Source organism: Pochonia chlamydosporia (assembly GCF_001653235.2).
Source record: "Pochonia chlamydosporia 170 chromosome Unknown PCv3seq00032, whole genome shotgun sequence".
Classification (NCBI taxonomy): Eukaryota; Fungi; Ascomycota; class Sordariomycetes; order Hypocreales; family Clavicipitaceae; genus Pochonia; species Pochonia chlamydosporia.
In genome coordinates, this window is record NW_019154067.1 from 19523 (window position 1) to 30940 (window position 11418).

The window sequence follows — 11418 nt, forward strand, 5'->3', positions numbered from 1 at the left end:
AAGACGGGCCATAATGCGCGAACTTGTCAGATCGATGTGGAAACATCTAATGAAGAGAGTGCTAGTGAAAACTAGTCGATTTTCTATGTTGTGGTTATTTCTCTGTAATATATCTGGGAGAAGGTCGTGTTAGGTGACCGACCCGCTATGTTGACCGACTCGCTATGCACCTACGTTAGCTCTAGTCTTATAAATGTAATTGAAATTTTACAAACCACCAATATCATCGCAAGCTCAAGAAATAAATAGCATTAAAGCCGGACAGAATCAACATGGTTAAGTGCTGTTTCTTTTGCGTAGTAATACTAAAATTTGGAGCCGCATAACGCGAAACATATGGCCGGGACGGGTAGCCGTGTAACGAGCCTGTCCCATGAGAAAATATCGGTGATCCCGCTGCGCTAATTTGTCGTTCCCAATTCCAAGTATTCTCGGCACCATATCGGCCTAACTATCGCGAGCTGATTTGAAACGGCCCGAGTATAAATAAAGTCTCAATCTAGAACCGTCGGAACGACCAGCCATTAAAACAGCGAGATAATTGAAGTCCCAACTCCCAAGCAACATGGGAGTGTAGAGAACGCCAGTGCGGGGCCCCGCACAGATTTGTGGAGCGGTGAAGACGTAATGCCCATCCACCGCCCTACAATTAATGGGTAAAGGGACTGCGCAAAATTGAACAGCCCGCTTGAAAACAGTTCCAACCGGCGTACGCTCGAAGCCACTGTCTCTGCACAGTTACGTTGCCAAAATGCAAAGCAACACTTACAACAACTATGGCACGATTCGTCCCAGAATACGTCGCATGACCCGTAGATACGCGGGTGTATCCGTCCATGCCATGACTATACCGATCAGAGCCAGGACTGGGGGCTGCTGCATTCGGGTTGGTGAATGGACTCAGTACTTGATGTCATTGCGAAGTAGGCTGGGCACAAAAATGGCCATCAGGGACATGGATTTAGAACTATTTGACTGTGGCGGGATGAAGATGCGACGTGGCTGTACTGCCAATGCCCCTGCAATATGTTAGGTTTGCTCGGTAAATTGCCCGTTTGAACCAATGTTACCACGTTTCTGCAATGGCGCTGGTGGCAACTGCCAAGTGGGACAACAAGAAAGCGCCACCGACGATCATTCCTCTAGAAGCGTCTGCCACGAAGAGTGGCTTGCTCGCTTACCTGATCTGGCCGTATGGAGGAGGAACCCGGCCAGGAACCGACTTACCCACCTGCCGAGCGAGTGGCTTTATATTCTTTCGGTCCTTCTGTTGCTGGTTCCAAGATCCAGACCAGGGTCAGGGTAATGGTCCGCACGTTTACATGAAACCATTTCAGAATGACTCCGACAGCGTTGATGGGCTTTTTGACACTGCTACAAGATATCCTGTTTTACAAGGGTAAGGGCCTGATATAAAACCACCACTGAGATGCCACAAATGCACTTTACTACAACAATACAGATAAGCTTATTCCTGTCTGTTGACCAATACACACCATGTACTTTGTTCAGTTGGTTATCTTAGGAGCGTTTGCCGCTCCTACTGCTTTGGCGCAGAATAACGCTCCCAGCCAAGGAGACTGGGCTGATGCTTACCGAAAAGCCAATTCGTCCTTAGCCCAGCTCTCCTTAGATGAAAAAATCGGCATCGTCACTGGCAAAGGCTGGAATCTTCGTGGACCATGCGTTGGCAATACTCATCCAGCGCAGTCAATACGCTATCCGTCCCTCTGCCTTCAGGACGGGCCACTGGGAACCCGATGGGCCAAGGGGGCTGCGACAGCCTTCACTCCCGGCATCATGGCGGGAGCGACTTGGGATATCGACTTAATTCGACAGCGCGGCCAGTATATCGGTGAGGAGGCTCGGGCAGCTGGAATTCACGCCCATCTAGGGCCTGTTGCCGGACCCCTTGGCAAGATTGCTCGCGCTGGGCGTAACTGGGAGGGATTTAGTGTCGATCCGTACTTGCAGGGCATTGCCAACGCTCACACGGTCGAGGGAGTCCAAAGCGCTGGGGTGCAGGCAGTGACCAAACATGTCATTGCCAACGAACAGGAGCTGCGCCGTAAATCAATCAGTTCAAATGTCGACGATCGTGTGATCCATGAACTATACCTGTGGCCATTTGCGGACGCCGTCCATTCAAACACAGCGGCTATCATGTGTTCGTACAACAAAGTGAATGGCACTTGGGCTTGCGAGGATGACCACACCCTAAATAGACTGCTCAAGGATGAGCTCGGGTTCCAGGGCTACATCATGACCGACTGGGATGCTCAGCACTCCACTGACAAGGCAGCGATGAGTGGACTCGATATGTCCATGCCCGGCAGCAGCGAGAGTGGCGAAAATGTCTTTTGGGGGCGCCAACTGAAAGAGGCCGTGGAGAAAGGAGTGGTTCCGGCCAAGCGCGTTGACGACATGGTTCGCCGCATACTAGCTGCTTGGTACCTCGTAAAGCAGGACCAGAACTTCCCGCCGGTCAACATCACTGCGGAAGTGAAGGGAGACCACAGCAGGAACGTGCGAGCCGTGGCTCGTGATGGCATCGTCCTGCTTCTAAATAAGGGGAGTATTCTACCACTTAAGCGACCGGGTTCGCTTGCCATCGTCGGGTCCGCTGCTGTGACTAACCCGGAAGGAGCTAATGCCTGTGAAGATCGTGCTTGCAACAAAGGCGCTCTTGGTATGGGATGGGGGTCAGGAACGGCGGATTACCCATACTTTATTAGCCCCCACGATGCCATGAAAAACCGGGCGGAAAATGAACATACGAAGGTCACCCTCAGCGCGTCTGATGATTCCTCTCAAGGCGCTAACGCTGCCAAGGGTAAGGACATAGCTATCGTTGTGATCACGTCCGACTCAGGGGAGGAATACAGTGTCGTACCTGACAGTGAAACCAAGGACGGTGACCGGAACCATTTGGACCCTTGGCATGGTGGCAACGAGCTGGTGCAAGCCGTGGCAGCTGCTAACCCAAACACCATCGTTGTGGTCCACAGCGTTGGGCCAATAATTCTTGAGAAGATTTACGATGCACCGGGGGTCAAAGCCATTGTGTGGGCTGGCCTCCCCAGTTCCGAGAATGGAAATGCCTTAGTGGACATCCTGTACGGTGAAACCTCGCCCTCAGGGAAGCTTCCGTATACCATTGCCAAGTCCGAATCCGATTATCCCGCCAAAATAGTAGATGGAGAGAATGATGACTTCGATGAGGGCTTGTATATTGATTATCGTCACTTTGATCACAAGGAGATCGAGCCACGATTCGCATTTGGATTTGGCCTCTGTAAGTGCTGGATGATCATATTTCTGGTCTCCAGAGCTAACCAAAAATGATTACCAGCATATACCAATTTCTCCTATAGCAATGTCCAGGTGACATCTGCAGCCAGGTCTGGACCTGCCTCTGGGGATATCGTCCCTGGTGGTCGGTCGGACCTATGGGAGGATGTCGCCACAGTTTCATGCACTGTGACGAACAAAGGCTCGGTGTCAGGCGCCGAAGTCGCGCAGCTGTACATCGGTTTGCCATCGAGTGCGCCAAAAGCTCCGCCTAAACAGCTGCGTGGTTTCTTTAAGCTAAAGCTGAAACCGGGTGAAAGTGGCACAGCAACCTTCAAGCTACGACGCCGCGATCTGAGCTATTGGGACGTTAAATCCCAAGAATGGGTGTTGCCTGACGGTACCTTCAACGTCTATGTCGGGGCAAGTTCTCGCGACATAAGGTTATTGGGAACCATCGCAGCGGCCGGCACCAGCGCGTTTTCAAGCATTCAGGCAGAGACTCATTCGTCCAGCAATGGGACAAGTACACAAGAGACCTCTGATGCAGGTGGTGGTAAAAACGTCGGCTGGATTCATCGAGGCAATTGGCTGAGATACGACCAGATCGAATTTGGCAACGATGGAGCCACCCGGGTCACCGTGCGCGTCGCTTCTGGAGCCCGGAGTGATATTCGCGGTGAGGTCCATATTTCTCTCGACAGTCCGAGTGCAGCCCCGATTTGCAGCATTCCAGTCTCAAATACGGGCGGTTGGCAAAGCTGGACATCTTTATCGGCCAATATAGCCGCCGTGACAGGAAAACATACCGTCTACCTGACTTTCTCCAGTGACCAAGACTCTGATTTCATCAATGTTAACTGGTTCATATTTTCTAAGTAGCTTCTGAGGTTTTAAGGTTGAGGAGACGAGGTCAGTGTGTCCAATAGTATTTGCGATATGGCAATACATATTACCATATATTGATATTACCATATGATATGATATGGTGACCGTATGATATCCCATAATCTCATATGGTGGCCGTATGATATTAGCATCCGGGATATGACCATATATTGCCGTATTGATACTAGAACATAGTGATTTCCATGACTCAACGAGCACAACAGAGGTCAAATTGAATTGAATTGAATTGAATTGAATTGAATTTGATATCGCCTGTTTGCGCCCTAGATACAGATTTTATTTACGCCCGGAGGGATCTCCCTAGAGGGCCTTATTACTTGCTACATACTCTCTTCTCATGTTTCCTCGTAAAACCCAATGCCCTTGTGTGAGTCTCATTCTCATTTTTCCATGCAAAAGCCTTGGAAATTATGGTTCGAGATGGTCTTGTCCATATTGGCAAGCTTGAGTTTCTTTCCTGCATAGGCAATGTGCGGGATCAGGCATTTAAAGAGAGTACAATACGCTCTGCATTCAAGAAAACTGGAATCTGTCCCTTCAATCCACAACTAGTCCTCGAAATCTTAGCCGCTCGCCAACCCCAGAGTACGCCGTCTCCTCCGTCCACTGGGTTACAATCCTCACCATTTGGCACTCCGGTGACGCTTCGTCAAATGAATAAGGTGGCTGATAAGGTCACCAAGGTAATCAAGGAAGATGAGGATCTTGACCCTGATCTTCGTTACGAAATGAGTCGCTTTATCAGAGGATCGCTATCTTTGGCTACGGAACTGATACAAACCAAGAGAGATTTAGGGAGGACCAAAATGGCCGAGCACCTTGCACAACAACGTAAGGCTTTGAAGAATACTCCATTACAGTCGGGAGGGGTGTTAACAGTGGCACAGGGCCGTGAAATGGTGAGACAGAGAGAGGAAGAGCAGCTGGCCAAGGCGAGGAAGATAGTCGAGGTCGCAGAGTTGAAGGCGCTCAACGCGCGCAGGCGCGTATTTGAAGAAGCAGCAAAAAAAGCCCGTAAATGGAGGGTTTCTGAAAGACTGGAAAGAGCAGAAGTAGTGGATTCTGAAGGTGGCGGGCGGCTGTTGAAGCGATTCTAATAGAGAAAAGTGCAAAAAGTGGTTATATGGGTCATCTGGTTATGTGGGTGTCCAGCACCAACTTAGGTTGGTGCGAGTGTTGCGAGTTCCAAATAAGTGGGGTGCGGCACGAGTAGGTCTTCTGTCCATCGTCAAGGGGAGGTTCAGCCCATGGCCAAGGCGGGCTAAATATTGACGCCACCAAAAGCCACAGTAGTCACAGCTAGTGTCTTGTCAAGTGATCCCGGCCTGCCAAGCCCGGTACTCAACCGCTGTGCATCTTCATGCTCATCCAACGACCAAGTCAGGCGACTTTTAGCCGTCTCCTTGGCTGCGATTCATGGCCCCAAAGGAGGGCCAATGTCAACGGTAAAATTAGCACTTATAAAGTCACTCAAGGTACAAGTTATTGGAGTGATCATTCCCCTACTTTTGGCCTACATGGCTAGTGCAACAGCAGAACCAATGATTCGCCACCATTTACACCTCGAAACCTCTCCGCCACAAGTGATAACAGCCGACTTCATCTCCCCGAAGACAATTGTGGCTTGAGCTGCTCTCACGAATAGCCAGCCATGCGGACTCATGTTGCTATCCCGACGCCAAACCTTGACCAGGCTGGGGACCATAGGTTCTAGAACAAGGACCCCGTCCAGGTCTCTTTGATCGTGGGACCTGAGTGACAGACGTCGTCGACATTGGCAACCAGCTCGCGTTGGAAACCTGCGAAGTACTAAAGACTGGCATCTGCTCTTATAATCATTAAAACAAGCTGCCTCGGAATTCCTTTGCTACTGACCCGCTCATACACAACCATGAGTCCAACGTCGACCACAGATATACCGCCTTACTTCGAACTTAGCTGGGCTGTTATCAGCACCATAGGTCTAAACAATGTTCTTGTCGGCTTCATGGTCGCTGGTATCATAGGCAGGATGTCTCCCATCCTCCTAGTGCCTATTGTTGTTTCCGCCGCGTGTGCTCTGGCTAATGGATTGTGCTATATCGCCTATATTGCCAAATACCCGGTCGTCAGTACGGCGGTCGCTGCCGCGTTCGCGGGCGTCGCTTGGCTGGTGAGTTCGCTGCTGCGGTGCAGGTGAAAGGGGTGAAATTCATTTTCGGCGTCCATGTCCCCGTTTTGGTGCGGCATTGCTTCGGCCGCCGTCTCGACCGTATCTTTTCCCCATCCCTGGATGCTCATGCTTTATTCAACTAACGGAATGGCGTCAGGTTCAAGAAGCGGGACTCCCTTTCTACAGTTATATGATCCTGGCTTCTGCCTTGCACAGTGCCGAACGCATGGTCTTCCAGGCACTCTTCTGGACACTGATGCTCCTCAGTGTAGCCCTCCGCTGCGCCGGTCTCGTTGTCGAAGTACGTTTTATCGCGGAGCAGAATATCTCTGCTGACCTGTACAAAACTGTCACCCGCCGCCTTACCGTCGCCGGCTTCGTGACCATGGCTTTGGTCGAATGTACAAGCGCCGTATTCTTGTTGAAGATATTCCGGTCGGTGCTCCGGTCCTTGCCGTCCCCGGAGAGTAGCGGCACGTTGTACCACTACCTTATGCGCAGCACCGAGATCCGCGTCGCGTCGCTGGCGCTGATCGGCGTGATGCGCGCGGTGACATTCTCGTGGTATGCAGTTGGGACTGGTGGTGATGGAGGATTGGCTGGCCAGCTTGATCGGTTCGCAGTCGTGCTGCAAGCCCTGTTCCCAATAGTTATGTTGGAAGTCTGCCCTCCACTATTGACATCGCAAGATAGGCGATGACTAAATCTGCTAACGAAGACATCATCCAATAGTATCGACATCCTTGCTTCGCGGCTCCTGTCCGCCAACGACAGTCTGGCGAGATGCAACCTCGGCAGTGAAATCTCAGCACACCCCACCATGACAACGGCGTCTAGCAACCTTTCCACCGAATAGGTGCCAGTAACCAACAAGCTTTAGCTGCTGGTATCCTAGTGTGCTGGTAACCGCTGAAGTGTTACGTCCTTGTTGCCAGCAGCTGAGCGCTGGGCTTGCCAGTAACTGACCACGTGCGATTACGGGGTTACTAGTAACTAACATGTAGCGATTGCAGTGCTACCAGTAGCCAGTGGACGGCGATTACTGACAACCTCTAGCTACTGGTAACAGGAATGCGGCGATTACCAGTAGCTAGTGGCCGCTGGTAACAAGCGCGGAGCGATTACTGGTACACGCCGCCTACCAGAAACTTCATTTCAGGGGTTACCAGCAGCTTTGGCGGCAATAGTAAGCTAGCTGCTGGTAACAAGTATGGAGCGAGTACCAGCACACCTGACGACTGGTAACTCTCTTTCAGGGGGTCATCAGCATTTGGCGGCTAAATAAGCTAACTGCTGGTAACAAGCGTGCAGTGATTACTGGCACACCTTGCCCACAGCAACTCTATTTTAGGATTGTCTCACTGGACTACACAACTAGGGCATCATCTACACTCGAGCTTGGCAGCTCTGTAGCAAATTGCAGAGAGAGAGAGAGAGAGACACCCCGTACGAACGCACGGTACTCTACATTGAGTTCGGCCGCGACTCGTTCTTTTCTGCCACAAGAAGTCGCAGGATGAAATTTAGCAACCTAGGCGCACCCCTCAGTGGAGGCAGTGGAGGGGGTGGTAGAGGTTTAGTGCTAATTCTATGTTACAGAATCTGTCGGCGTATTTGCCTTGCGCAGACCCTTATTTAGGTCGCTGATGGAATGTCTGGCCCGTCGTCGTTCCAGGCAGTTCAGTTGCTTCATGTTGTCCAAAAGTCACAATGCAGGTCATAACTACATACTCTAGGCGATAAAATTCACATCGCTTGACAACTTAGCCAACATAAGTGGAAAATATCACGGCAATTCTGAGCAAGCTCCTCGGAAGATGACTGAGGAGCCTCGAAAAAGGACAGAGCTCGTGTGAAGTCGCTTCCACAAGCAGGCGAAAAGGAAACGTTCGAGAATTAAATGGACGTCGGAGCGCGCGTTATCACATATTCACACCCTCATCAGGCCGGACGCTGCAGGATTTTTCATTGCGAACTGTCGTATAGCACTTCTTAGTTGGATTTCACTACTACAAAATACTCACTTGAAAAAAGCTGCACTCCCGTCAGCAATCAAGATCAAATCTGTGCTCAGTATGCTGAACACCATCATCTCGAATAAGGGAAGCGCAGATTTGCCGGCAAGATTTGGTTACGTGAGGCTCGTGGAGTTTATTTGAATGTCTGGAGGAACGAGTAAGGGAACAAAGAGAAATTGGCGAGTTCGTCGGGTCGCCGTAACACCACTGTTGCGATTCAGTTATGTATCAGCGCTTTACAAGACGACTTCCCTGCGAGCCAAATCAAAAGTCGGCTTAAAGAACAGAAGAGGGTTGGAGTGCGTTGGAAATGGAGTAATGTCAGCGGATATATGATACTAATATCAGGTCTATCCAATATATCCAAGTCAAGGACGTTGGAAATCCAACAACACTCATTCCAGACCACCTCAAATCAATAAAAATAAGCCACAACGAAAAATTAAATAGTCACAAGATAAAAGCCACTAATTCTATCCGAGATTGGATGCATCCAACAGGAAAATACGGTCATTACTAGTAATTATTAACAACTATAAATAGGAGGGTTTATTCCTCCCTATCTGTGGAGAAATCAAGGATCAATAGCACTCAAAATCCACTATCTAGTTGCACAGTCTACTTAATACAATATTACTTATTTACTCATAACGTTGATAAGTAATAGAGAGTTAGTTTTCTTGCTACTTATATACTCGGACGGAGCAGAGGCAATCGTGTGCGTGCAAATCTTCATTACAACAAATGACTGATGATGACACTAACACTCTCAGGAAAAAAAAAAACAAGGGCGCCATCGATGACAAGATAAGGGATTTTCGGGTGATGCGCCGGATCTGGTGATCTGCCGGATTACCTCCACTCTGCACACCGCTATAAACATGATAAATCTAGGTGCCTGTCGCTAAGTGTCAACCCATTCCATATTAGGAAAAAACATCCATTTTGGGCCTTAGCTTGACCACTTCCGGGGCATTCCGAGGCCGACTAAGAATATATATATATATTATATATACTACTGTGTTACGTTACGTGGTGTGTGCTACGTGGTATAGTATATAGTATAGTATATAGTATAGAGAGGAGAATGACAAGAATAAGAAGAATTAGAATCGTTCCTCTCCCCCTGTGGTCCCCGTAGCTTGAAAGTCGTCGCTTGCAGTGGTTTACCCTCAAACATACGCTACATACTACGGGACATTTTCTCCCCTCGCCGCCATATGAACGTTTTTCTCCTCGATTTTCACATTACCTCGTGATTTTCACTCCCAAGCCTCTAACGATTTAGTGTTTAGTATAACCTCAGTATAACCTCAGTGACGACCGAAGTTCGATGCCTGAGGATACACAGGCCGCCTGACAGCTCCCATCGCTTCCATAATTTTCCCCTGAAGTTTGAAACAAAGAGACCCTCATCTTCCGTAAGATCGCCGTCAGACTTTATGCGAAAATAGTAGTCGCCCTGACCATTTCATCCCTTTCGGGCAAGCAACGAAACACCTTATGCATGAATTATTTGCTTTTTGTCCTCATGTTGAACCCGGATCTCAACCCTCAGATCAAGGATTTCCATGGTAAATGAAGCTTCCTTCAGTCGAACCGTATCATTCTTCTCTCCTTCACCAGTGATTAAACATTTCCCCGGAATATTTCAGAGTTTCTGAATCCCCCCTTTTAGTTGTTGGGATAGGAATAATTTGGAATCAATCTGAACCATTCTTTCTACCTCAATTCTTATAATAATCATGTGTATTAAGGATCCTCTCGTACCATTCACCCTCGTCCTCGATATCCTCAACATTTTGACATGTCTTCAGTTCCCCAACTCAGCAGAGTACCCCCTACGAGATCCACCTTACAAGCCAATTGGTATTTCATCCCATTCCGTTGCCTTCCTTCATTATGTCTACATGGTTCACTATTCTCGCCCGGGTAGCTGAGGTGGATAGAATCCTGGACTCCGCATATCGCAATGCCCTATGTGAGTTCGAGGAAGGCAGCAATGATGCCACAGCAGGAGATTGGAGGAGCTTTTACATAGCATTCTATGGTGATCTGTTGGAAGTTGGGAGGGCATATATGATCCGCGGTCAGGCTCGGCTTCCCGGAAATGACCAGGCAGAGGCGCCTAAGGCAAGTATTCTCTCTCTCCTCTGACTCCGTCCTTTGATGCTACACCGTTCTTCACCCTCCGCAAGTTGCTTGCTGATCGTTATACAGTTTACTGCCTTTGACGCTATTCCTTTATTAACGGACCACCTGTCCATCCATCAGCTACGTATTAATGCGGCCGCTGAGTTGACTTGCACACCGCGATTTGTCGACGCCACTCGCACGTTCGAATTCGAAGCAAAAGTTACTGGATACTATGGCGATCCCGCCCCTCAAGCCTTACGCAACGACAGAGCTTTCAAAGCTTCCCAGACCCGCACTAAGACTCAATATATTTACGCAGAACAATCCCCCAAATTCGACCGTACTCTCGGTAATGAAAACCTGCGCGCTCAAAGCAGGCTTTTCATCGATGGCTTTTACACCTTCCCAGATGAGGAGACTCAGCAGCCTGGATATCTCGACTTGCTCGCCGTGTCATTTAACTCGACCAACAAGGACCCGGTAAACAAAACAAGTTCTCCTGCTAAGGGGGGTTCCTCTCGCCGCAGAGATGTGCCGCTTAAGATATCACCTGGGAAGCAAGCAAACACCAGCAAAGCGCCAGCCCCTATGACTCCGCCAAACTCGCGCCTTCCTTTGCACAGCGGGAGTTCCGCTTCAACGCCTCATACTGTATCTGACACGTTTACTCCCAGAAGGGCCAGTTCCATATCCTCTCTCGCAATGGGCGATGGCAGCAGGGAAAATATAATTGTTGATTTTAAGGTTCTCAACAGCGAACCCGAGGCTCAAGGTGGTCATTCTGCGGTGAACTCCTTTACCCCAAGTGCTTTGCAGAGCAAGCGCCAGGCGACTGAACCCTCTCAAGAGCCTTCTTCTAAGCGCAGTCGGAAGCCGAGCCAGAAAGCAAAGGAGATGTTTACTGAAGATGAG

At 49.5% G+C, this 11418-nt stretch overlaps 3 protein-coding genes across 3 annotated transcripts; all 3 read left to right on the forward strand.

Moving 5' to 3' along the window:
- Positions 1-1497: 1497 nt before the first annotated feature.
- On the forward strand, positions 1498-4173 carry VFPPC_12470 (beta-glucosidase; the record flags this gene model as incomplete). The annotated part of the gene is made up of 2 exons (XM_018290336.2): positions 1498-3295; positions 3353-4173. The coding sequence occupies 2 exons, from the start codon at positions 1498-1500 to the stop codon at positions 4171-4173; spliced, it is 2619 nt and encodes an 872-aa protein (XP_018135733.2).
- Positions 4174-4610: 437 nt separating this feature from the next.
- Positions 4611-5297, forward strand: VFPPC_18618 (hypothetical protein; the record flags this gene model as incomplete). Its single annotated transcript, XM_022430204.1, has 1 exon — positions 4611-5297. One exon carries the CDS (start codon positions 4611-4613, stop codon positions 5295-5297), a length of 687 nt encoding a protein of 228 aa, XP_022284794.1.
- Positions 5298-6091: 794 nt separating this feature from the next.
- Positions 6092-7208, forward strand: VFPPC_12471 (hypothetical protein; the record flags this gene model as incomplete). The annotated part of the gene is made up of 3 exons (XM_018290337.1): positions 6092-6352; positions 6510-6967; positions 7085-7208. The coding sequence occupies 3 exons, from the start codon at positions 6092-6094 to the stop codon at positions 7206-7208; spliced, it is 843 nt and encodes a 280-aa protein (XP_018135734.1).
- Between the last annotated feature and the right edge of the window lie 4210 nt (positions 7209-11418).